Here is a 27600-nt window from a genome sequence, read left to right as displayed (position 1 = left end):
GGCAGGCGCCAAACCGCTGAGCCACCCAGGGATCCCGAAAAGGTCTTTAGATGAGCATCCCACTTGTCACCTAGCTCCCTCCCGCTGTGGGTAACTTTCAGCATTAGTTCCTTGCTAAACCCTCCAGTGTTTCTTTTTGCAAATATAAGCAAATCTGAATCCATACTTATTTTACCCCTTTCTTATCAAAACCAAGTGAATATTAACTATATGGTTCTATGCTTTGCATTTTGAACCCAAGAATAATGTCTGGAAGATCTTTCCATATCAGTTTACAGAAAACCTCATCATTCTTTTTTTAACAGCTGCATAGGATTCCATTGTGGGGATATATCACACATAATTCAGCAGGCTTTTTAGAATTTTTGTTTATGTCTGCCCTAAAAGAATAGTGAAAACTGTATACCACCCCCCACACATTTAAGAGGACATTAAACATTTTTGTAAGCACACATTCAGATGGTTGCAAATCATATATTTTCTAGCATATTGTATATAGGCTTTAAGGACATTTTTTTCAAGCCTGTGGAGCTGCAGATTTAATGATTGGAAAAGGCAGCTCTTCTTGTCAAAGCCAGCAACCAAGTCAGACATATTTACTTCCTGTCAGAGAAAATCTGACTACTTTTTTAAAATGCAAGGAAGCACGTTAATTAGAACCCCCTGTGACAACCCTGTCTTCAGAATTCTAATTTCAAGATAGGTGGATAGGCAGGTAAAAAGTTATAGTCCTGAGACTAGCCATGCTTTTGCCTTCTGGTTGAAATAAGGTACAGTCCTTTTCAATACTTCGTTGGTGATCTCATCCAGTCTTGTGGCTTTAACTGTTCTCCGTTCACCAATGACTCTGTTTCATTTACCTGAAATACTGTGACAGGCCATCCCCAATCTTAGTGGCTTAGAACAGCAATTTGCTGTTTCTCATGATTATGAGGGTTGACCAGGCAGTTCCTCTCTTTTACGTAGTGTCTCTCCGGTGCTGGATGACCGGAAGCTCCAAAGTGGCCTCACTCACATGGCAGACAGTTGGTGTGGGTAGGGCTGGGACCAGCTGGGGTTTTCATCCAAGGTCTTTGGTTCTCCTTCATGTAGCCTTTCCATGTAGCTTGGGCTTCTCCCTGTGTGGCAGCTAGACTCCAAGAACAGTTTTATTCATTCTTGACTCCATCATCTTAAGACGTCTTTTAAAAACTCACATGATACAATCCAAAGGTCAAAATTCAAAAGCTGTAAAGAGATATACGGTGAAAAGTATTCCTTTCACTGCCGTTGTCCAGCCCTTATTCTCCTTAAGTGATTTGTATACACTTACAGAGATTTTTAAAAATGCCCATACAAGTCAATATATTGAGCTTTGTGTCTTAATGCTTGGAAAAACTTCCCACCCTAAGATGATAGAAAATTTTCTTCTTGTTGTATTGTTGTATAGTTTGTTCTTCTTAATAGGTATCTTTTTTTTTTTTTTAAGATTTTATTTATTTATTTGAGAGAGAGAGAGAGAATGAGCAGGGGTGGGAGGGGCAAAGGGAGATGCAGACTCCTCGCTGAGCAGGAAGCCTGATATGAGGCTCAGTCATAGGACTCTGGGCTCGTGACCTGAGCCAAAGGCAGATGCTTAACCAGCTGGGCCACCCAGGCTCCCTTTCATGGATATCTTTAAGAGGCTTTCCTGTGACATGCTACAAGGCTAGACTGATGGGCTTTTAGGGAAGCTATATCACTGGGGGACATGGAAACTCCAGCACGGAACTCCATAGAGTTTCCCACCTCCTCAGTGCCAAGGGTCATCTACAGGGTTCAAATGGGCATAGTCCAAGGATTTTTCATAATTAAATCTTTCTCAGAACTTTCTAACCTTAGAGTAGAAGGAATAAGCCAGATGAATTGGGGCAGTTGGGCAAGTAAGATCTAGGAATCTGCCCCTGCCTGTAGGGCAGGTAGAGACGGTGGGGGATCTGGTGCTGTGACTTGTCCCTAACTCAGGACTTCATAAGGGCCGCTTGGCTTAGAGTTGTTTTCAGTGGCAAAACTGGCCCTATTTTTTTTTTTTTTTTTTTTTTACTGGTTTATCTGTCTAGTTAGGCCATACGCATTGAGAATTTCAACCTAATATGAGCTTGTTTTCTATTGTAGGAGGATGCACTAACTTTATTAAGCACCTAGTGTATATTAGGTATAGTGCTTCTTATTTTATATGTCATTTTATTTTTTTCCTCCTGAAGATTTTATAAGATCAGCCTCATCTTCCTCATCCAAAAGATGTACAGAAGTTAAGTGATTTGTCTCGAATCACTCAGCTAGAAAAAGGGATTTGTAATTTGGGATTTGAACCCAGTTGGTCTGGTTCCAAAGCTCAGGTCCTTTACAAACACCTAGAAGGTTTCAAGTTAGAAGTATCAACATATTAGAAAGAGCTTATTTATATATTTATGGGAATTAGTTATTTTTAGAACCATAAGCAGAATTCATTTGCTGAAAAGTAAAACGATCATGGTAACTGGTTCTTTTCTTTTTTAAAATAAGAGCCAAGGTAGAGAGAATTCAGATTGTCTAGTGTGCAGCTACTCTGGTTATCCACTCTTAGGATGAGGTGGGGTGGGGAAGGGGGGCAGAGAGTGGGGCTAAGGGCATTCGGGTGAATCAAATATTCTGATGTGATAGTGGGTTGCCCTATGGAACAATCACAGATTATACGTTTTCCCAAAAGAAAAAAATAGAATATAGAAAAAAATGTTTAGTTCTAGATATATGGTAACCAAAATTTAGTATTTTTTTGAGGGACAACGAGCTCTTTTTGATCCTGTTTAACATCACATCAATTATTATCAACCCCAATCGTTATAGTCTGTCGCTTGATTTTACTGGGGGCAGGTGGAAAGGGGCCTATTTGGAAATGTCCTTGGAGGAGATGGAGAAGGCATGGGATGAAGAGAAAAGGGAGAGATTTCTCGACAATAGGGCTCCCCGTGGGCTGAGTGAGGTGTGAGGTTTCAGCTGTTGTGACTGCAACATAGCTTCTCCTGATTCTATGTTGGTGCCTGGGAGAGTGAAGAGATTAGAGGAATAGTTTGGAGAAACCCCACCAGGGTGAACAGACCCCAAGCTTGAGGGACCCTTTGGTCTTTTGAGCCACACCACATCTTTCAAGGGGTGAAGAAACTGTTCTTAGCGGAGGTAAGATTGAGTCACCACCTTATTGGCTGTGAGAGAAGCATAGGAGATAATAAAGAACTCTCTAGTTTGATTACCTAGGCCTCTAGGGTTGGGTTCTGAGGTATTCTTTTCAAATATATAGTGTTTTTTTTCTTTTCCTTCTTCAAGAAGAACTATTTTATAATTCAGGTGCTTTAGAGAAGGCACCTACAATCTAATCATGTTTTAAGTAGGAAACAGGAGGTCAGGGGAGTGAGTTGGGGAGAACAGTGGAGGGACCAGCTCCTGTGAGTTGCCTTCGTCCGGATGTCCTAACAGGCAAATGCCTATGAGACTTAGGGAAGAGAGTTACGGATCCTCCTCCTTGCCCCCAGAATCCACTATTACCATACTGCGTATCTAAGGTTTGGGCTTCCAAGCCCTCCTTTTTTTTTTTTTTCTTTAACAATTGAATAAATTTACTTGTCATTCCAAATCATGATTTGCACAAATTAAGCTCTTTAATATCATAGCATGGACATATACAAAAATCCTCAAAATGAAATGTTAATTTATTAACAAAATAAGATGTTAGTTTAGCATCTCTGGTGATGGTGAAATACCCATATTATTTTTTCCATTCCCTTTTTTTTTTTATTGAGGTTTAGTTGCCATATTAGTTTTAAGTATACAACATAACGATTTATTTGTATATATTGCAAAATGAATACCACAATAAGTCTAGTTAACGTCCACCACCATACATTGTTATAGCTTTTTTTTTCTTGCTATGAGAACTTTTAAGATCTACTCTTAGCAACTTTCAAATATGCAATATGGTATTATTAACTAGAGTCACTGTGCTGTACATTACATCTCCATAAGTTATTTATTTTATAACTGGAGATTTGTACCTTTTTACCACCTTCACCCATTTGTCCTCCCCTCACCCCCTAGCAAACACCAGTCTGTTCTCTGTATTTATGAGCTTTTTTTTTTGGTCTCCTTCCTTTGAAGCCATTAATATCTTTTGCCAAAATGTGAGTACTCCCCAAGGGTCTAAATGTAAAGATCTCATCAGGAAAACCTTAGAGGGCATGAGATTATCATGATGATTTTCACAGGTCCAGGATGGGTAAGCTTTGAAGAGGCAGAGAAAGAGAATATGGGTCCGGCTCTCGGGGCATGGGGAGGGAGTTTTGGGGTGGCGTGCTCTGGCTGGATAGGTAGGGCAACATGGGGTTCTATAGACTGGCAGGGGTGGGAGGAGCTGTAAATACTCGGAGCAGAGGCATTGAACAGTTTGGTTTACATCCCGCGTGGCGGAAGGTTGTGTGCAGTGTTCACAAGCTGGGGCTCCCCGGCCACGGGAGAGTTAAAGATCTCAGCGGAGGTTGTGGAGGTGAGCAAGGATGAAAACGACACAAAAGCCAGGGCAAGGCAGGCTAATTAGCTCCTGCCTTTCCCTCCTGCTGCCTGGCCTGATATTTGAGGTGACATTTAAAGTTATTGTACAGATGTGCAGTGGAGCCACTGCAGGATGAACGCTTTCTGGAGCCTGTGGAGAGATGAGGTTGATCTCCCAGCCTCCTGCCCTGGCAGCTTCTCGGGGCCTCCACGTAGGGCCTTGGGAGGTGGGACCTCCCCTTACCTTCCAGGAGCCTCGGAATCTCCCTCCATACCAGACTTCTAGGGTATGTGGGAAGATGGGTACACGCTAGATTCAACCAGAAGAGTTAAATGAAGTCAGTGCCGCGTGCAAGAGAGGAGAGCTGGAGCCAGAATCGTCTGGGGAGCTCGTTAAATATGCAGGCCTCCGGGAGCGAGGCCTAGTTATCTGCATGGATAACAAACCCTCTAAGGTGATTCTGCTGCCCATTAAACTTTGAGAGCCTCTGAGGTAGAGAATGAATGAGGTTAGCTGGAAAAGGCCTCCTGGGAGAGGTAGACTTGAATTTCAGAGTGATAGATGATACCTGTCATAGGTGCTGTCCTCAGGTGTGGACCTAAGGAGCCCGTTCACCTGGGGACACGAGGCTCTCACAGGAGAGGTTGGTAGGGGTCCTTCCCATCCCGTGGATGGCGGATGGCGCCCCTGAGAATGTGCTGCCACAGGCCTCACTTCACCACTAGGGTGCTCACTGCCAAGGGGACAGAAGTGGTGTGGGAGGTGGCTGACGATGGTGTCTGCTGCCGTGTTTGATTCATGTTGCAACTGAAGCACAGCTTGTAGGGCAAAATGGCAGCCTGATGGGAGCTCACTTCCTGGGACGAGGGGTGGGGGATGAACACCACGTCGTCGGCGATTGTCTGCTCGGTATGCAGCCGTACTGCCTCCCGCGTGGCCTTCCCTTGTCTGGTAGCCCCGCGTGTCCAGGGAGCTGGCCAGTGGTGCTGTGGGAATGGCAGTCATTGTCCCAGGAGATGAGTGGGAAAGGTTTGGGACACGACTGGTTCTCTCCTCCCTCCGTGCTGTTTGCCTTCTGCTCCATACACTGTGCTGGCTTTATCTGATCGGGAACACAGTGTTTTCATGTCGGGGCGGGCGGAGAGAGGGAGAAAGAACAGTGCCAAGTTAGAAGAAGAAGGAACAGTGAAGAGAAGGCAACAGATCTATGATGTGACATGGAGTCACCAGTGATCCTCCAGATGGGCATCACCCCCTGGAACGGACAGGCTGTCGCCGGCCTGGAGATGCTGCTTGTCCCTGGAGAACATGTCCCTGTGGCCGGGTAGGTGGGCTGGGGGGACCACACCAATGGGAACGATCATGCCTGCTTTGACCACGACGAAAGAAGCAACCACGGAGGAAGCATTGTTGAGGACAAAAGTAACAACCACAAGACTTAATAAAGCTCTGTCCCGGCCAATACCCCGTCCTTTCCAGATGTACTGCAGCTCAATGGCAACTCTCAGTTTCTTGGAACATTTTGTTCAGCTCCTGGAGGGGCTGCATTTACACTAAGGCTTTAAGAGGCTCTGTGGGGGTTGGAGAAATGAGCAGTGGTGGGCTGGAGAGCTCTCAGGGGCCTGGTTCGATCGGGCGGAGCTGGTTTTAGGAAACTTCCCGGCTGAATGGGCTCATCCTGGGCCTGGCCCAACAGGTGCCCAACCTATGTGCCTTAGGTTCGCAGTTTGTGGGGGAGGTGCTTGCACTCCTCTCGTTCACTGACAGCTTTATTTCCTTTCTCTTTTTGAAAACAGGGCTGTGTGGAATTGCCCTTGGTTACTAGAGGGAGGGGGAACAGGGCCAGCTGCCTTCTCCAAGCCCAGGAGTGGGATGTAGAATAGAGTGCTCTGGTTTACGCCAGACAGTCCACATAGTCACTAGAACTGTCTTCCCTCAGCCCATCTCCGTCTGGGTCTCCGGCATGGTGGGAGAGCCCTGTGTGCCTACCTCGGCCCCCCATTTCGGATTTCTCCCACGTTGTGTTCTAGAAAGCCTCTGTTGGCATTCTTATTTGGAGAACGCTCCCCCCTTGGCAGCCACAGCCAACAGCTAAAGGAAAGGGTGAGAGGCCATCAGTGAGGCCCGCTGGGCGACCTCTGTTCAGCCTGTACCCGCGGCAGGGCAGCGTCCTGGAGGAGCCTCCTGTTGGGAAGCAGCCGCTTCCCCAGGTCCTGCCCTACTGTGAGGGCGTCCGTCCCCCTGGGGATCATGTCACAGTTCCTCAGGGAACGTTCCAGAGCCTCAGAAACTCTCTTTGGGAGGACACAGATGGTATATATCTCTTTCTCAGCCCAGCTACCTACTAGGCCTATGACTGTAAGCGAGTTGTTTAACCTCTTGGACTGTGGGTTTCCTCTGCTGTATACTGGGGAGAATGATCACCATCCTACAGACCTTGCAGGGCTGCTCAGAGACCCAAAGGAGATGATGGATGTGAAAGTACTTTGCGAGCTACAAAGTACGGGCTACACCTGCATGATGGATTTTGTTGTTCACGGAGGAAGGGGGAGGTCCCGGGTCAGTGCACTTCTGTCTGGAGAGAGGAGGGGCTTGCATTCTTGTGTTAACTGCAGGCTGGAGTCTTGTCCATGTAAGGTAATAACAAAATAATCCGAACAGATTCTGAGAGGTGGCTTGCAGGCAGTGTGTCCGCTCCGTCCCGCTGCTGTGCTTTCAGAAGGAGCCGAGAGGCAGTGGTGGTGCTGGTCGGGGAGCAGGGGGCTGGGGAGACTGTGGCTGTGCTCACTTTCTCCTCTCCCTCTTAGCTCTTACCTCCTCTCCCTGGCCTCTTCCTCAGTCTGCGTTCTCTCTGCATCTGTGACCTGTCCCCTCTTGGAGGCCTAAGCTCTCAGGAAGGGCAGGTGCTGAGGGAGGACTGCTCCCACCAGCTTCGCAGGGGAGACCAAGAGGCCTGGGAAGCGAGCATTTCTATTAGCGTAGCGGGAAGGCATTGCTGGTGTGGGCCAGGCTGGAACAGAAGCTGTGACGGCTGTGCACGTGGCTGCTGGCTAGTTTTTAAGCTTGGAGAACAAAGTTGTCCCAAACCTGGAGTGCCCTTGGGTTTTACTTCTGTGAGCAGGATTCTCAGCCACCAGGGGCACCGCCTCACGGTGTAGGTGGCCAGTCTACTGTAAAGTCTGCTCCGGGCAGAGCAAGCAGGGGGCCCTGTCATCTTTCTACGGGCCTTAGGCAGTGCCCAGGGACTGAGGCACCACAGTGCATCCTCTCTTTGCCATTAGGATGAAATCGTGCGGGGTGTCTGGCCTCACTTGTCTGGTCGTTGGTTCAGTTGGTAAACACTCGAGCACTTGCAAGGTTCAAGCCCTATATGAAGTACGTTGGGGGATACAGGGATGGTTACAAAGCAGTTCCCATCTTCATGGATTTTGTGATCGAATGAGGGAGCAGAGTCCTTATAGAAATAAGGAGAAAGTGAGATGGGATATAAAGGGGAAGACCGGGGATGGCACCCCGATTTGTAGCATTTGGCGTAGACATTGGGAAAATCAGAGGAAGCCATGCTGTTGGCAGGAAGAGCAGGAGCAAGGGCAGGGAGACGGGAAACCATGAGATGTATGGGCACGTGGGGGACGGAGCCAGGTGAGAAGGAGCGGGGGTGGCAGGTAAGGGGTGGGGCAGGGGGACAGACACTTAGGCTCTCCGCTGAGTGCTCTGCCAGAAATGGCACATCCTGCCTTTGCTGGGAACTTCACGATAGCTCTGCAGGGCAAACGCTCTTCTCTCCGGGTCACAAGGACGAAGCTGGGGCTTAGGGAGTTGAAGAAACGTGGCGGAGGCCGGGCCACCATTAAGCGCTGGCAGGATTTGAACCCATGAACTGTTGACTCCAGAGCCCCTGCTGTCTCCACTTCCTAACAGAGGGTTCGTGAACGGGCAGAGGGAGGACGGGATTGTGGCCTTTGTTGTGCTCGTGTGGGCCTCATATTCTGGGGCGGGGGTGTCTGTGGTCCCCTCCCACCCCAGTCCTGTTAGTGGGGCCGGGATGGCGGGACATTCCGGGGTGCAGGTCAAGACAGGCCTAGAGAGCGGCTTTGCACTCGCAGGACCCCCTGCGCCCTGGGCTCCCGGCGCTGACGGTGCGGGCTGGGGCTGGCGCCTCTGACCTCCCCCGGGCCCCTGCGGCTGGGCCTGCACGAGGCGAGGCGGCCGTGTTCTGCTCTTGCTCCTTTGTTGCTGCGAAACGGCTCGGCAGCTCTGTGTGGGAGGACGTGGCTGGCTCCGCAGGCAGGCGTGTGCTGAGCGCAGGCTGCCGCCCGCCAGCGCCAAGGAGTCCGGCCCCCTCGACTCGGAGGTGCTGGGATGAGGCTCTGCTGAGGCACCGGCCCTGAAGGATGAGTTCAGGGTGGGATGACGGACCGCTTCTGGGACCAGTGGTATCTCTGGTATCTCCGCTTGCTCCGGCTGCTGGATCGAGGTATTCCTGAGTGAGTGTGTGCGCGCGTGCAAGGGACGGACAGGCCGAGGCAGGCACACCCGCTCGGGGGGCACGGGGGGCACGGGGGGCGGGGGGCGGGAGGAGGAGGAACACGGACTGGAGCAAGCAGGCAGCCAGCCCGTGGCAAGTAGAGAAGGACTGTTTTTCTTGGGACATTTGCGACCCAGCTGGGAATTGGGAGCGCAGGGCCACTCGGGGAGCATCTGTACATCAGGATCTGGTTTCTTGCTATTTTCCCCCCCTTTTAATGAAGCTCTGCGCTGTAGTCAGAGATGAGTTAAGCCCGTGTTGCAGAGCTTTCCACAGAACGCTCCGGGAAGCAGCGTGGCGAAGAGCAGGGTCCCTGCAGCAAGGGGCTGGGGACAGGCAGATGTAGGCGCGGGTGGCAGCTCGGCCCCTCCGCGCTCTGTGACCCTAGGCTCATTTCCGGGACTTTCCTGAGCTTGTTCCCCCATCTGTAATATGGGCTTGGTAAGACCTAATTTGCTAGGGTTGTTGTGGAATTATTATTTAACTGATACCTGCAGAACACAGGATCTGGTGCACAGGAGGTGCTTTGCAAGTGCTCATTCCCTCTTTCCACACCCCTTAGCTCGTGGAGCTAGATAGCACCTCTGCGGAGGACGGCTCTCTTCGTGGGGGATCTGTAGTAGAGCTGGTTCAGAATTTGCAGCTCGCAAAGAGAAGGGGAAGTCAGTTTTATTCTCAGGTTAATCTGACCCTAATACATCTTACCCTCACATATTAATGTGATTTGAGTCTCCTGCTAGCGCGCTGCAAATCCACATATTCCGTGTTAAGGAAAAGCCACTGCTAACTCGGGTGGGTGATTGATTTTTAAACATGTTGAGTGCTATTTTTAAAAGCTTTGGCTCCTTTAAGAGGTTTTGGCAAGAATGAGATAAACCCCTGATGGAAAAGATGGTCCTGGGGAAGCCCTGCTCTACATGCCAAGGCGCAGTGCTCTCCACTGGGAGCATCCTTAGGGGTGTGTGTGTGTGTGTGGGGGTGTCAGGGCTGGGGGGTGGGGAGTGGACGCTGCATGGAGCAGGTGAACCAGGGCTCCTATGGGGAGGAACCGAAGATGGAGGAAACCAAACCAGCACATGCAAAGAGCAATCTGTCGCTGGCGCTGAGAAGCAGGCCAGTGGGAGCCTGACGGGAGGTGAAATGCGTGTTAAGGGAGCCTGAACTCACAGGCGGAGATCTCAGCCTGGGGGATGGGGGAGGAGGTCGCAGGTGTGCATCCCCCTTACCTGCCTGAGCTCCAGCAAGTCACTTAAACTCTGTGCTCCTTTCCTTCATTTAAAAAAAATAAAAAATAAAAAAAATAAAAAAAGATGCTGCCAGAATGACTTCTAGTAGCACTGCCTCAGTGGGCTCCTGCAGGGGTTAAGGGAGAAACTACAAGTGAAGTACTTTATCCCAGTGTTTGGCATGAAGGAAGTGACCCTTCAGCGTCAGCTTGTATTACCGGAACGGTTAATTCTCACCCTCGTGCAAACATCCTGAGAAAGGAACAGGTGGGATGTAATAACCAGGAGCTAAGAAGAGTCTGATTAAGAATTATTAGAAGCTTAGAGACAATTTATACTTCTGTGAATTCAAACAAAATTCAAATGAACATATGCTAACGGTAAGAAGAAATTAGATGTTAGTGTATAAACTGTAACAATAATAATAATAATTTATTTTTACTTTTTAGAAAATGCTTGAATCCACAAACCGCAAGCTTAGATTCCAGTTCTGGCTCCATTATTTTCTAAGTGCCCTTGAATAAATGGTTTATTAATTATTAATAATGAATGGGACCTCAGTTTGTTCATTTGAAAAAAAATGGGAATATGAATACCGATACCTATATTATAGAATTTGGGGGAAATGTATTGTGTTAGTGCATGTAAAAGTGTCAAGCATTCTGAGAAATGTCAGGTTAATAAATTAACGGATTAACCTGTGTCCCTGGATAGCAAAAGTGGGTTTCCAGCATCGCGTGTTCTTTCATGGAAGTCTTGCCATCATGTATGGCTGCAAGAGTTTATTGTCTTTCATTAAACGGTGTCTCTAGCAGTTTCTTTATTATGGGGCTTTAGACTGGCACCTCCTGACTGTGTAGGCTATCGTATTTCTAGGCTTTTGGGGGTTGCTCATTTCTGGTTAGTGGTTATCCCAGTATTACACATGTACATGGGTGCACACCCACATCTCTATTCAAGCAGAATTTCTGGATATAGAACTCCCTTCTAGAAGCTAATGTTAGCTAACATGGTATAGACAGTGGCATGCTTTCAAGTGGCATGTTAGACTGAGCTAACTCATGGGAGGCGCTCAATAAATACTTGCTGAATGGATGGATAGATGAATGATGACCCCGTCCTTCTGGGCAGTGAACAAAGTTCTCTTAGATCTCTCTTTAGTGTATCAGAATTTAGCTCCCTTCATCTGTTTTAGGATTTCATGTCGTTTCACCCTCATCGTTGTCATGCCTCATGGCCTCTAGAAAGCAGGGAGAGAGGATAAGAAATGAGAAGAAGTGGAAAATGATGAGTTTAGCCCAGGAAATTGAAATAATCGACAGGCTGTGTGCGTCGCCTGAGTCATTCTCTTGGCTGCGACTGAGGGATAAGTGAATCTGTGATTTGACACATCTAGGAAAAGGGAGGAAACAGAACACATCACGGAGCGGAAATAAACTTTACTGAGAAGTGACGGTGCGTGCTTGGTGATTGCAGACAGACCTTTTGTCTCCCCCATCATTGTTCAGTTAAGGGCAAGGATCTTAAAGAAATAAAAGGGATTGTTTTTTAGGGCCATAGTTAGCTATGTGTAAGGATTTACACGGCAACGAACTACCAGCTTGCTCAGACACGATCATTTTGACGAGTTATTTGTTAAGAGCCTCTGCTGTTTTTACGGTGTTTCTTACTGGGCCTTTGTCACTGCTGCTGATTGTGTTCTGTGCTGACAGTGACTGAGGACATGGCTCCCGTGGTAGGGACCGTCCATGCAAAGAAAGGAGCTCATACGAATAAGAAACATGAGTAGTACAGAAGAAAAGGGAAGCAACATTGATTTTTGTGGTTGTTGAGGGACCCGACGTGCGGGGGGGGGGGGTTCACATTTCTTTGTTTACATGTAATCATTTTGGAGCGAAAGGGGAAGAGGGAAAAGACAGGTGGCTCCTTCTTCATAGGGCATGGGGCGGTGTTGCCCACTGTACAGGATGTCGGCCTCTGGTTGTCTGTGAGATGATCTTAGGTGATTTACGGATGTTGTTGGAGGGTCTCTTGCTGGTCGCCACCTGGCACTGTCCAGCAGACAGTCGAATCTGTCCTGCCCAGAGTATCCCTCTGCTGTGCTGCTCCACCCCCCCCCACCCCCCGCCCCAATCCTCCCACACCTCCTTAGCCCCACTGATCTCTCAGATAGCCCATCACTTCCATCAGTCCTGCTGGGCCTCACATTCTGCCCCAAGTGCCTGCCCCACCAGCCCCACCCGCCTGCCCCCTTCCTCAGTCCTTCCCCCTCCCTAGGTCTCCTTTAAGGGTACAACCTCATGCCTCTTGCTGTCTGTAACCCCATTCTCTGGCATTCTTCTGCTGGTCTGCAACCCATCCCCAAGCTTCTCACTCTCTTTACTCCATCCCTGCGCCCGCCTTGCCACGTATCCTGGGTCTCCTGCTTCTCCCCACCTCCTGTCCTGAGTGCTGTTCCCTCTAAGGATCCACCACCTTGTCTTCTTTTGCCCCTGCCTTTTATATCATCTTGCCATTACCCTCAGTCCACTAGCTTCTTTTAAGCATAAATTTAAGTAAAATGGAGTTGATTTAAAATAACTTAAGGGATAGGTTGAATTTCCAATATAGGTTTTAGGCTGCTAATTTCGTCTTTGTGCTTTGTCCATATTCCTGTAGCTACCACACAGTGCTTTGGATTCTAGACCAGAAACCAACTGGCTCTTACATGGGAATCACCGGGAGCTCTCAGAACATGCAGTGTCTACTTCCTCCCTTCCTGCCACCACCTCCCAGCCAATTAAGTTAGAATCTCTGGAAAGGGGGCTGGATGTTGGCCTTTTTTTTTTTTTTTTTTTCCGATGTTGGCCTTTCTGAGGGCTCTGTAGGCTTGAGGTAGAGCCAGGCTCGTTGCTGTCCTGTAATATGGATGCCAGAGAGTAAAAGCAGAAATGACTCTTCAGCAAAATAACAAAATAAATGAGAAAATCAGTCACTATGTGGGAATAATAAACACAGGAGTAAACACAGGAATGTGCTAAGGGGCAAAATTTAAAAGAACATAATATTTTGGGCGTAATTCATGCAATTTTTTAAAAAATTTATTTATGATAGGCACACAGAGAGAGAGAGAGAGAGAGAGAGAGAGAGGCAGAGACACAGGCAGAGGGAGAAGCAGGCTCCATGCACCGGGAGCCCGACGTGGGATTCGATCCCGGGTCTCCAGGATCGCGCCCTGGGCCAAAGGCAGGCGCCAAACCGCTGTGCCACCCAGGGATCCCCCTCATGCAACTTTCTTTAGAAACTTCAACTGCAACCATTTTCTATCACTACTTCAACTAAACCTTGACTTTCGTTCATATTTCTGAGAATAAACTTTACCTATGTCCAGAATGTTGTCTGGCCCCAGCTCGTTTTGGGGCTTTGGCTCTCTGTTCTGGCGGCCCAGGGCTTTGGAGATTGGGATGACAGTTTGTCATTGCAGATGTCAGGAACCTTTCATTTCTTCTTAGTATAGCTCCCAGCAGCTGGCCATTGCCCATTTTCAGCTAGAATTTGAGAAAGAAATTCCCTTTCTCCTTCTGGATAGATGGGCAGCAAGGAGAGTTACTTTCCCAAAGGCTTCACTGTTGGGCTCTAGCTCAGCCAGGAATCTACTTCTCTTTCTCACCAAAGTTCCCCTCTCCCTGTGCAGCTGTTCTGTTTCGTCTCAACCTTTATATCTCCGAAATGGCCCAATCCAAGGATTGACTCGGCTGGTGCAGTGCAGGGTCAAGAGGTCTCTGGCCCTCATGGCTGTGGCTCTCAGGCTGTCCTCCTCTTTGGTCTCATCCTTCCCATGCCGATAGCCCTCTTCCTGGCCCTCGATTTCCCATCCCTGCCAGATGACCTGTCTGTGGTCTGCTTGCTGCTCAGTAATCTGCCTGGCTCTGGTCCCTGACCAGCTCCGACTTGCTGTCTCTTCTTAGTCCATCTGCCTGGGGCCAGTCCCTACTGCCATAGACCCTGGGATACCCACTTTGGTTTGGCTTATCTTGCTCTTGTTAACTGTTGCATATGTGTGCCCAGCTTGATGTGTGGCTTCTTCGTGCCAACCTTTATGACTTATTCCTTCCCTCCTATGGTCTGTGGGAAGAAGAGGAGAAAAGCACACAGCATGTGTATGAAAAGTGTTGGATGGCTCTCCTGCACTGGGGATTTTCTGATTAGAAGGGTTTAGGTTGTAATTGCCTTCCTATTTGGGCTGAATATTCACATAATGTGTAAAGAAGTTACTTTAACTTAGCTTTTTAAGTTGCAAACAGGCATCTCCTATAGTTATCTTTTTTTTTTAAGATTTATTTATTTATGATAGAGAGAGAGAGAGAGAGAGAGAGAGAGGCAGAGACACAGGAGGAGGGAGAAGCAGGCTCCATGCAGGGAGCCTGATGTGGGACTCGATCCCTGGGACTCCAGGATTGCTCCCTGGGCCAAAGGCAGGCGCTAAACCGCTGAGCCACCCAGGCATCTCCTATAGTTATCTAATTGGCTTTTGGCACAAGACTACTTTTCTAAAGGGACCGAGTCTCTTGTCCAGTAAACGGTTTGAACACAGCACCGCTTGAAACACCATCCCCGACAATTCTGTTGCTTCATACCAGAAACCTCTGTATTTTGCTGTGCTTCCACTAGAAATGCTCCAGGCCTCTCCTTCCTGTAGTTAATCCATATCCTTCCCCTTCTAAACCTTGTAACCCCAATGCCCTCCAGAAAAAGCTCCTGTGGTTGGTCTGGTTCTGTTTGGAGGCAGGTGGACACTGGGGTGCAGGCCACTATTCCATGATGCACAGTATGCTTCTGTGGATAGTAACAGGACACATCTCATGTGGTTGTTGTGAGCACTGAAGGAGTTAATATGTGTGGCTTTCCCTGGCCTGAAGAAATGCTTGGCAGGTAAATGTTGTCCTCCCAGATTTCTGCTGCTTTTAGGAGCTTAGTTCTGGTGGTGGGGGAGGGGGGTCCTTTCCCCCCCAGAGAGTGGAGCTTCTCTGAGTGTAGATCCTTGTGCCACCACCCCTTTGTATTCTCACCCAGACACCTAGTTCAGGGTTGTTTCCAATAAATCACTTTAGCTAATAGAGTATCTGAACTCTCCAGAGGACAAGGAAAAGTCCTGATTATCATGGCATTGTTAAGGAGGAAAAAAAGAACTATTGTGATTTGACTATTCTAATCTCTTATCCCATTGGTCTTCATTATGTTTCTCTGAGATAGATTGCTTTAGTTCCCATTTCACAGATAGGAAACAAGCTTATAGAGGTTAGGTACTTTGCTAAAGTCACAGAGCTGCTAAGGGAAGAGTCCAGATCCAGGACCCCTGACTCCCATCTGGATTGATATACTAATATGGTATATGACTATAGTCTTTCTATACCTGCTATGGTACAGGCGGGGAGACACCCGCTTTTCTCTTTCTCCAGCACACATGTTAAACTGGGGTTTCTGTCCACCTCCCCTGTCAGCATAGAGAGAAGTATAAGATTATATCACTGAGATGTCTTGTCTGTGGTGTGAGATCACTAGACAAGATATATCTAGGCCAAGTCCTGAGGGAAGGACACTGATAGCTGTTTTGTGAGGTCCAGGTGTGGTGTTTCCATCCAGTGGGGTAGAGATTACTGTGATGTGAGAACAGTAAAGCAGCACTTCTCTGGGTGTGGCATGGCTTCCCAGGACCTGTTCTTCTCTTGTGGAATATTCAGTGATTGCTGAGAGTGAAGGGGTAATGGGGCAGCTGTGTTGCCGGATGGTCAGAAAGCTAACTGGATTCTCAATGAAAGTGTTGAATTTGCCCTTCACCTTGAAGATAGCAGTAGCTTGTTATTTAAAGAAATGGGCAAAACAGCAAATATTGTTGGTGTTATTATAGGAGGTAGTAATCATATCTACCAAGGGTCTAGGCATAAAAGGGAGCATTTGGGGGTAGGATGTAGGCTTCCTGCCCTCAGACATCTTGCAATTCATCTTTCTTGGTCCTGAAAGACCAAGATCTCGTAGTAAGCTCTGTGAGTCTCTTTTGGCTCCTCTATCAAACGATGAATTACTTATAAGGTGGATCCCTTCTAGCCGTAAGGTTACATGGTTCTATGTGGACAATGCTTGCAAATACCTGCAAAATAATATACCTATAATATAACTACATGGTGCCGCGAGGTATTATTTCATGTTGAATTGCTAAGGGAGTGCTATACTCCCTTAAGATGGGGAAAGAATTAGTCTGAATGAAAGAAGACATGTTCACTCATTCAACAAGTGTCTTCTGAGGGCCTACTATATGCTACGCCCTCTGAAGGCTCTGGGAATACAATGTTGAAGAAGATGGTGTTCTTGTGTTCATGAAACTTTATAGTCTAGTGGGGGAAATGGACAATAACAAATAACAACGAATGCTACAACGGTGGATAGGAGGAGAAGGAGAGAACGGAGTTAAGCTTCAGTGGTCCTTAGTTATGAGGCTGAGAATCAGAGACTCTCTAAGAGTTAAGTGTGGAGAGAGAGGTTGGGGCTATCTCGTGAAGATTCTTGCTTGCATATCAAGTTAAAGGCAAATAGAGGTTAGCAGCATTGAATTTAAAAATGTATTGAACAATTTCCACATACCAGGCAGTAGAGAATATAGGTGCTGTGAATACAGTATCAGCACCAGGTGCTAGGAACATGAAGAAGTATAACATGATATAACCTAATACTAATTCCTTCATGCAGCTGAAGTATGCCTATGTTTTTAGAGAGAACTTAGGGTAGCTGATGCATGATTTTGAATTATGGGCCTAAAAGGCATAGTGAAATTGGTATTCGCTAGGGAAGACAGTGTAGGGGGACACGTGATTAGTATAGACTGATCTTGGAAAGTGTGGACGTGGGGAGACAGACTTAGCATTCCTAAGGGTAGGAGGAGAGCCAGGATACAATAAATTCATGGGAGTAGAGAAGGGATGGTTCGGGATCCCTATCTGCAGGGAGGTGGGGCAACTGTGAGGGGTTTGGTGACAGAAGGCTTTGGTGACTACTCACAGCTTTGTTTCAGCAGCCTTGGTGAGGAGAAACCAGATTGCAGTGGGAGGAGATGGTAAAGATGAAGCAGCAGCCAGCACATATTGTTTGTTTGAGAAATATGTCAGAAAATGCAAGGTAAAAATAGAATAGTGGTTGGTTGGACGTTAGGGTCACATGATGGTTTTGTTAAGGAAGGGAGGCCTGAATGTATTTGAAGATGGGGTGGGGCCAGTGACAGAAAGAAGTTTGAAAATAATGTACAAAAATGGATTTATTAATCCATTCAATAAATATTCATTGAGCACTGACAGTGTTCCGGGCCCTGTGCTATTTGCTGGGGATACAGCATGAATAAGGCATGAAGTCTTCATGAAGTTTACATTCTAGTGAGTGAGACAGATAATACACAAGTCCAGCAACAGTTGAATTTATAATAAGAGCCTGTGATAAGTGCTGTGAAGTGCAGCAATGACCTGGAGGAGGGTAGGAATGGGTGGAAGGAAGAGGACAGATGGAAGTGGTAGACCGGGGGAGGGGAATGCTTCCTCTGTTGGAAGGAAGGTGGAAGGAGGTGCTTAGGGAGCTATTTTTAAGTAGAAAGAAATAAAAAAAAAGGGGGGGGGGAATGCAGTTCAGGTGGTCTTGATATTCTTAGCAGAAGAGCAGGCAATGTCACGGGCAGACTGACGAGGTGGGCTGGTTTAAGGCCTTGGATAGGTCGTCACCTGCTTCGTTCAAGCCCCCAACAACCCCCAGAGAGGACTGTAATGAGAAAGTACAGGGGTGAGGTGGCAGGGAGGCCAATCATCTGTATAGTGTGCCATTGAACGGCTCAGAGGGAACAGTAAATGAGTGGAGAACCATAAGCCTGCCAGTGAAATCGAGAGATCAGTCCCTCCTCCCTCCTCTTACACAAAACCCTATGCTGGGCCCTGTGGGAAACTCTTGAAGATGAGATGACACCTGTGCATAGAATGCATTAAAGACATAAATCAAGCCGTCAGCACGTACTTCCTATTAAGCATACTGTCCTTGTGAGTATTTGGATTTTTAAGGATTTGGATAGAGCAAGGGAAAAGGGCATCCCGGGTGAGAGAAAATGCAGAGCAAACACACTCTGGTGATTCAGAGGAAAGGTGTGTAATCAGAGAAGGCTGGAGCTTTATCAGATAAAAAGTGAATTTACTTGTTCAAGAGATGATATTGGGCCAAACAAGATCAGTGGTGAGTAAGAAGAGGTTTTTGTTTCTCCTTCTCTTTACTTCCATAACTGTACCCTCAGCAAAAGAAGAGACAGAGTTGGAAGAGACCTCTCATTTAAGAGACGGGGAAACTGAGGCCAAGGAGAAGATTCCAGTTCCTGGAGCCGTGCAGTTAGTGATGGCTGAGCCTGCCCAAGAAGCCAGCACGCAGAAACTCCTAGCAGAGGCCTCTTTCTATCGTAGTCCCCTGTGATTTCAACCCAATCCCACCCCCCCTTTCACAAGCTCGGCTTCCCTGATACAGTCGTTGTATGTGGAAGAATGGGCCTGCTGGAGAATTCACAGATTTGAGGGATGTCTCGATTGGATCCAGCTTCTTAAGACTCCAGGTGAAGTTTCTCAGAAGCCCTCCAAACAGGCTGTATTTCTTTCTCCATCTTCCCTTGTTATTATCATGAAAAAACGAGCTGAGTGGAGTCGGAAGTGGCACCTCCTGGCTCCCCTGGTCTGTTGCAGAATTGAGTTCTAAAGAACCCAGCCCAGGGCAAAGGCAGAGGAGTATCTTATAAACCCAGGCTAAGAGGAAGAATTGGCATGGGGCTTTTAATCTACATTCATGCCAAATGAAATCTGTTAGATGGGATAATGAGCTCCATATTTTATAGACTATTTTAAGCCTGTCTCAAAATAAAGTACAGGACTAGGGGTGGAGGAAGGACGTAAGTCTTGGAGACAAAATGCCATGGCTTACTCATCAGTGTTTTCATTTTAATGATCCCAACCCCAGTACAAGTCCCTCAGTGACACTGTAATGGAAACCACATTTTTTTTTCCTGCTGGAAGTTTCAGGATGAACACAGCCAAATGCTTCGAGGCATAATTAAGGTTATAAACTCTCATCCCCAGTAATACACAGACCTTTCACCCCAGGAGGCTCAGTTAGAGACAGTGTGGTTGGAAAGCAGCTGAAATTATAGAGACATTTCTTCTGCCAGTCTCTAGTCCACCACAGCTTCTTTTCTGGGCCTCCCCGCCCCCCTCTACCCCCGTTCCTCCTCCCTCCTCTTCCCCTTAACCACTGCCTCATCACTGGGAAGGAATAAACCAACACATAAATAAATAAGAACCTGGGTATTGACTCCTTCCCTGCCACAGGGAGAGAATCTCAGACAGATGCTGCTGTGTCTGCAGGAGGCTAGACAGGGCTGGGAGAGGCAGCACGGGGAGCCTAGGGGGCCTGCCGGTAGATGTGGGGTACTGGAAGGGGGGAGGTGCATGTGTGTGTCATCAGCAGGAATGAGAGGAGGTGGGGAATGTTCTGCACATTACAGACTGGAAAATCCACCTCATAGGAAGGTCTTGAGGACCTAAGAGAACAAGGTGGTCCCTTCTCCTGTGTTTGGACGTATGATGGGTTAAGAGCTCTCTCAGTTTTCGTCTCCCGTGCCTTGACCAGCTTTCTGAATCTGCAGAGATCAAAGTTAAGAAACTTGGCATGGCCAGCACGGTTACGTGGGCTCATTTTTTCCCCCCTCTTAACCACATCTTGAACACCTGGAATATATAAGATAGTGGGAACCCTTAGTGCATGTGTATAAACTCTCTCTCTGGCCAATTGCAGTCCAATCTCATCCACATTTGGAAGGATCTCATTAGCATAAGGAACAAGGGAAAGACTAAGAATATCTCCCCTTCACCCCCCCTTCACCCCCAGCTGCCTTGGTCCCATACTCTGCCCCTGAAGATAGTGATTCTACGATAGACCATGATGAGACCCAGCTAGACACTCTGTTTGGCTCCTTAGAGATCCCTGCTTTAATCCTCTTCTCACTAACCCCATCAGCAAAGGGCAAGTACTCATGTCCATAATATCACCTTCAGAAAGATGTTATTAATGAGTGCATTGTCAAGTCCTCTATCTAACAAATATTAAATACCTCTCGCAGCCTTACCTTCCTCGTTTGAAGAGTTACAGTAATATCTATTTGTGGTAGTCAGAACTATTCACGAATATTTCTAGTTTTCCACCTTATGAGCACACAGTAATATTGTACTTTCTTATATCTTTGGCCATGTGATTTGTGGCCAATGAAATGTGAGCAGTCAGGCGTTTCACTTTCAAATGGAAGTTTTAAAAGCCGATATTACGTTTACTTCATTTGCCCGCTGTTTCACCAACTGTAGAAACTATTTTGGGGAAAAGTCTCCATCATCCTGGGACCCTGAATGACTGGGAGCATAGCCCTCTGTTCAACCATGTTGAACATGTAGTGCAAACAAGAAATAGTCATCTTTCTGTTAAGCTACTGAGATTTTGAGGTAGTTGGTATCCAGTCTACCATGCTTGTATTGACTGATATGTTCTACCCTGTAAGACTTTGTGAGGAATTACACAAAACAGAAATCTGTGTGCAGTGCATGTAGTCAACATTTATCCATTATAAATGGTGGATACTTTATTATCACTATGAATATCATTTAGGAAGCTTTTGGCTTCAGGTAGCTGAACTGAAATTCAAAATAGCTTAAACAATAAGTAATTCACTGGCTCCTCTCTTCCTGCTTATTCTCCTGCTCTCTTAATAAGAAGTTCAAAGGTCAGCTGTTAAATCAGAGGCTCAGTATATCGCCAGATTCTCTCTCATTTAGTCAGCTTGGGTTCATTAGATTTCTTATATCTATAGATTGTTGCATTTCAGCACTTTTGGGAAAATTCTCAGCCATTATCTCTGTTCTTTCTTTTTTCTTTTTTTGGGATACCAGTTGATTGACATTGAAATCTCTTGAATTTGTATCAATTTTGAAATGGATTGAAGTTGAAATTTCTCACTGTATCTCCTATATTTCTTATTCTGTATTTTTCATATTTTATCTCACCTTGGTGCATCCTAGTTTCCTCTGAATTACCTTCCAGTTTATTAATTCTCTAACTAGCTAAAGCTAATCTGCAATTAGATTTGTTCATTGATTTCTTAATTTCAAGTATTTTTTTTTTCAGGGCTACAATCCCTATTTAATTATTTTTCAAATCATTTTTTTCAAGTTTTCAGTTTAATAAAAAACCTTTAAAGTTTGTCTTTTGTTTTTCTGAAATCATAAGCATACTTGCTTTATAAAAGGCTCTCTAGTTGGATAATTCCAATATCTGGAGTCTTTGTGGGTCTGTTTCTGTAGTCTCCTGTTTCTGATGGTTCTTGCTCATAGTGTTTTTTTCCCTTGTGCTGTCTTTGGTGGTTTGGTCATTATTTTTGAAAAATATTTTATGATAATAATTTGAAGCCTAGAATGGTAACTTTCTCCTACAATGATCGTTTCTCTTTTGCCAGACACCTACAGATACCAGTCCGGTTCCATCTTAATCCAATGCTTGAATGCTTGGGGATCCATGGACTCAGATTACACGAGGCTGTGTTTTTAGTTTCCATGAGAGGTGGTATCTTGGTTACCTTTACCATAAGGGTGAAGCCTTTTCTCTAGGAGGAAGCCCAGCTTAGAGTTCCTTCCTTGAGAAAGCCCAGAATTTTGATTTTTCTCCCTTTGCCCATCATAGTTGTCAAAAGCACAGCTAGTTTTGCCACAAATCCTCCCAGATTGGTAAAAGTTCTAAGGGCAAAAGCTGCTTTGTGTTTTGGACCTACCTATTTGAATTCTTTCTTTCTCCTAGGTTTTGGTCTAGTAATTCTTTGTTATTTTCTTAGCTCTTTTTTTTTTTTAAGATTTTATTTATTTATTCATGAGAGACACACAGAGAGAGGCAGAGACACAGGCAGAGGGAGAAGCAGGCTCCATGCAGGGAGCCCGATGTGGGACTCGATACCAGGACTCCAAGATCATGCCCTGGGGCCGAAGGCAGACACTCAACTGCTGAGCCACCCAGGCATCCCATTTTCTTAGCTCTTTAATGCTTTTACGAAGATCGGAAAAAACAAAACAAAACAAAACTCCCACATCGTCTTTAGTGGGAGGGTTGGTTCTAATTTCCCAACCTGCCATTAAAGAATGGAGATCCTAGGACCCCAATTCTTTGCATTCTTCCATTCCTCACATAGGTCTTTTTGAGAGCTTGAGAGCAAGAAAATCTATCCCAGAAGTCCCTTGGGAGACTTTTTCTCATGTCTCAAGGGACATAATTTCACCACCAATTCCTAAACAAGTCACTGGAAAGGAGATATAATTTTCATGATTGGTATAACATAATTAACATTTACCTTATCGGGCTGGGAGGGTCTCTGCTTCTCCTAAGGCACATGGATGCTAATTCCTAATCAAAATCTAGGTTCTGTAAGCAAGGAAGAAAAGGGTAAATTGCTACCATGCAGGCAATCAGCTGTATCAATCACACTCTATGCTCAACTAGAGTTAAGGATTAAGACATGTAGTCATATCTCTTGCCCTAGTTGGGGACCACATGCTCTGGATAAGGCAGAAAAACATAGAGCCCAACCTTAATGGAAAGGATTCAGAAGTACTGGGGGTATGTCCCTTGAAAACATAATTTGTAACTTAAAAAAATTGAGATGGCCTTTGATCAAAATGTAATAAATTTAATCAAAAATAAAATTCTGTAGTAGAGAGAATTGGCCTTATTAGAAATTTATTCATAAGATTTAATCACACTACAAATTACTTCTATAAATGTGTATCGCATAAAAACTAATATATCTAATGGAGTCATGTGGCTTCACTGGGTAAGCTGGGTCCTTGCAAGTGTTCCTGGCAGAAGAAGGATCATAGTAAGGTTGAAGAATCCTCACAGACCTTGGGAACACAGACATTACTCCCCGAGCAGGGCTGAAAGCCGTCCTTGCCCTAATATACCAGCTCTTGTTACCTAGGAGCAGGGTTAGAGGGCACAGAGATGAGGCATGAGGGTACCAACGACAGCCTTTCCTGAGGACTGGTTTGCTCTCTGTCTTGGAAAACCAGGTGGGCCTCCACATTCTCTCTTTGCAATAAAAGGCCTGAGAGGGACATTTATCCTCTACCCCTAACTGGACCCTCTGTAGTTTTCACCTGAAAAGAAGAGGCCCAGTTACTGAACCAATACTTTCTACAGGTTCAGGATCTATCTCCTTTTCCTCGCTTTTTCATATCCCATGTCTATGGATTACCTCATCTTAGAAGTTCTCATCAGTCCATCACTTGCCACAGGTTGCTAGCTCTTGGAAGTCTCTCAAAGAAGGTACCGAAAGAAGGTATGCCAAGCAGGTTGAAAGTGAAGGGATGCCTGTGTGGCTCAGTTGGTTAAGCATCTGCCTTCGGCTCAGGTCATGATCCCAGGGTGCTGGGATTGAGCCCCACATCAGGCTCCATGCTCAGTGGGGAACCTGCTTCTCTCCTTCCCTCTGCCCTTCCCCCGCCATGCTTGTGCGTGCTCTCTGTCTCTCTGTCAAATAAATAAGTAAAATTTTAAAAAAAAAAAAAAGAAAGAAAGAAAGTATGTATGAGTACAGCTGGGTTTGGGGAGGTGTTTTCATGTGGGGTAAAAGGAGTTGAAAGTACACCTACATATAGCTTCGGTTCCCTTTTATCACCTCCACACTATTTATCCTTAAACTCTATCAGTTAAAGCTATTTATTTGCATGACCAGGCTCCTTGAAAAACCAAAGAAAAACCTGAAAGTTAATAAAGTTAGCAAGTATTGAAAACAATCATAGGCTTATTTTGCTGATTGATTTGCTTTTTAGGCAGCATGCAGAATGATTCAGTGTGATGAGGCTTTCAAATCAAAATGGCCTAGTTTAGCTCACAACTCTACCACTCACTGCTGTGTAATGTTGGGCACCTCTCTAGGCCTCAGTTTCTCCATTTGTAAGATGCTGACAATATCAGTATTTACCTCATAGTGTTATTGTATGGATGAGGTGATGTCATGCATGTAGAAAGCCCAATAAATGTTAGCTATTAATTCTTAACCCTTATTGCCTAACATCTAACTTTTGGATAAGAAGAAGATGGTGGGTGGGGATCCCTGGGTGGCTCAACGGTTTAGTGCCTGCCTTTGGCCCAGGGCATGATCCTGGAGTCCTGGGATGGAGTCCCGCACCGGGTTCCCTGCATGGAGCCTGCTTCTCCCTCTGCCTGTGTCTCTGTCTCTCTGTGTCTATCATGAATAAATAAATAAAATCTTAAAAAAAAAAAAAGAACAAGAAGAAGATGGTGGGATATTCAGGAGGAGATGTAAGGCCTGGAGGTGTAGGGAGACAGGTCTTAAAGGGGTGGGGGAGACAGAATGTGTCAGGAGTGTTGAGTCCTGGGGCTTTGAGAGGGAGTACCTGGGAGTTGGATGTGAGAGAAGGAACTGAAGACCAACCTCTACTTGCTTTGAAGTTTGGCCCAAGGCATTGGGGAGAAACTTCAGCCTCAGGGTGCCCTCTGTACCTTGTGAGAGGACAGAGTCATCCATCAGTAGCTCCCTTTAAGGCCCTGCCTCCTCCTCCTAGAGGCTGCCTGCCAGGCAGCTGAGCTGGGCTACCTTTGAGGGGCTAGTCACCCTGCTGCCTCCTGGCTCAGTCCGGCTGCTCAAGGTGCTTCCCGCCTTGCTGGAGTTCCTGCTCCATTAAGTAGATTAAGGGCTCCGCTGACCCAGCCCAGAATAATGGACACACTAATTGGCAGTCATTAGAGGGCTTCAGCATTGATAAATCTTCAGGCCCTGGGCAGTATCTGCTGAAATCCATTCTTATCGACCACTTCAGGAAGAAGGATCCGAGGGCCAAGGCAAATGCTTGTCTTGATGCTGAGAGGGAGGGGCTGAGGCTGCTGGTCCTCAGTGGAGCCAGAAGGATAGGGTAGGCTGTGGGTGGAAGCACTGAAAGAAGAGGAAGGCAGGGGAAAGGCTTTGCTTTTTATTTATTATTTATTATTTATTATTTATTTTTTTGACAGTAGTTTTCATTTTTTATCCACTTTTTTTAACCATAACCAACGTGATTTTATTTTTAATTTTTCTATTTTATTTAAATTCAATAAATTAACATAAAATGTATTATTGGTTATAGAGGTAGATAGAGGTCAGTGATTCATGAGTCTTATATAACACCCAGTGGTCATTACATCATGCTCCCTCCTTGCTGTCCATCACCCAGGTACCCCATTCCCCATCCACCTCCCCTCCAGCAACCTTCAGTTTGTTTCCTATGATTAAGAATCTCTTATGGTTTGTCTCCCTCCCTGGTTTTGTCTTTTATTTTTTCCTCTTTTCCCCTATGCTCCTCTGTTTTGTTTCTTAAATTCCACATATGAGTGAGATCATATGATAACTGTCTTTCTCTGATTGATTTATTTTGCTTAGCATGATATCCTCTAGTTCCATCCATGTTGTTGCAGATGGCAAGATTTCATTTTTTCGATGGCTGAGGAGTATTCCACTGTGTGTGTGTGTGTATATGTATATATATATATATATATATATATATATGTATGTATATATATATATATATATATCAGGTATATCAGGTCTTCTTTATCCATTTGTCAGTTGATGGACATTTGAGCTCTTTCCGTAGTTTGGCTATTGTGGACATTGCTGCTATGAACATTGGGGTAGAGCTTTCTCTTTATTTTTTAAATTTTTAAAAAAGATTTTATTTATTTATTCATGAGAGACACACAGAGAGAGGCAGAGACACAGGCAGAGGGAGAAGCAGGCTCCATGCAGGGAGCCCAATGCAGGACTCAATCCCAGGGCCCCAGGTTCACACCCCGGGCCAAAGGCAGGTGTTAAATCGCTGAGCCACTCAGGGATCCCCAGAGCTTTCTTTTTAAAATAGGAAAGGTAGTAGTAGTAGTGAGCACTTGTTGAGCACCTCAAACAGAGTCTATGAGGGATGAGGCCTGAGCAGCAGACTGAGAGATTATGTCAGAGGCAAAGGAACGTAGCTTCATCTACACTGTGGCCACTGTGGCTACTGGACCTGTCCTGGCGTCTCATCAGAGTCAAGCAGATGGGCACAGGGAGATGTGAGCAGGGCTCCTGGACATGATGGGATCAGAGTTTTCAGGGGCTGAGATACCACATGAGCAAGGAAATCAGGCCAATAACAGGGTTGCCTCTGCTAAGGGGGGGACTTCTTGTCTGGTGAGGACTAGAAAACTCAAGTTACAGAAGAAATATCTTGACTCTGAGGTACTCCTTAAATTGGCAAATATTTTTTGAATGCCTATTCTACAAAGGTACTGTTATGATAGTGAGCAAGACTGGCAGTGTTTGTCTTCATGGAAATTACAGTGAAGGGAAAGGATTATTTAGTTGGAAAGTGCCATGGAGTGGAGAGGAGAATTCCAGCTGTGGATTTGGCCTTGAAAGGCCTTGAAGGGTGGGTAGAAGCTGCACTTGTGGAGAGCTATGGTGGAAAGGGACAGAATGGGAGGGTTTGGTGAGTTTGGGAAATAGTCTTTCTGTGGAGGTTGTATGTGTATCCTCATTGTGAGTACGTGTGCAGAGATTTGGGACAATTAGAAAGCTGGAAAAGTTGGCCGAGTGGGCTTTGTGTTCTATACTAGAGCTTTAGGATTTTGTTTAGCAGTTTATGGGCAGCTATTGGGAGATTTTGAGCAAGGAAAGTAACTTGATCAATCCTTTCCTGTCCCTGGCTGAGGTCACTTAGTAGCATTGGTGTTGGGCAGGGCTTCAGGCCATGATTGTTTCAATATGTTCTCTTCCTGGCTTTCTCACGGGAGCAGTCGTAATTTTATTTTTACCCACATCTCTGTTTTGGGTGTACATCAGATTAGCAGCTCTGTGCCTCCAGTTGGAAGAGAGCTTCTGTTCAAAGTGCTGTGTGGGTGGAGTCCTTCCGCCACTGTCCAAGGCCCGTTGCCCCTCTTGGGTGTTGACCTTGGCTGTAGAGGGTGTGTCCCTTGATTTAATGGTGTTTGCTTCCCCTACTTTTTTCAGCTCCTTCCCCATGCTTCTGAATGACCCACAGTTCCTGCAGGGAGGTTGAGCAAGGTGCAGCTGCTTGTTTGGGTGTTAGCCAGGGGCAGCAACTAATAAGCGAATGGTCAGTTATCTCCGGAATGTAGGTCTTTGCTTCAGCCAGATTTATGTCCATTTTATCATAAATACAGGCAGCTTCATAAATTTA

The 27600-nt window shown here is 46.1% G+C and overlaps 1 protein-coding gene across 22 annotated transcripts in view; it reads left to right on the top strand.

The window, feature by feature from the left end:
• KALRN (kalirin RhoGEF kinase) overlaps window positions 1-27600 on the top strand; it is a 660095-nt gene that overhangs the window by 56526 nt on the left and 575969 nt on the right. Inside the window, exon 1 of one of the 22 annotated variants that reach the window (XM_077884351.1) lies at window positions 8824-9017. The exons of 17 other annotated variants lie outside the window; for them this stretch is intronic. In XM_077884351.1, the coding sequence (XP_077740477.1) occupies window positions 8951-9017 (67 nt within the window). In that variant the 5' untranslated portion in view covers window positions 8824-8950. Of the gene's footprint in view, window positions 1-8823; window positions 9018-27600 lie in introns of those variants that run through there. 4 more of the 22 variants (XM_077884354.1, XM_077884352.1, XM_077884366.1 and 1 more) reach the window with 4 other exon arrangements.

The sequence above is a fragment of the Canis aureus genome, chromosome 35 (genome assembly GCF_053574225.1).
Source record: "Canis aureus isolate CA01 chromosome 35, VMU_Caureus_v.1.0, whole genome shotgun sequence".
In the NCBI taxonomy this organism is placed as follows: Eukaryota; Metazoa; Chordata; class Mammalia; order Carnivora; family Canidae; genus Canis; species Canis aureus.
This window is presented reverse-complemented; position numbering and strand designations above follow the sequence as displayed.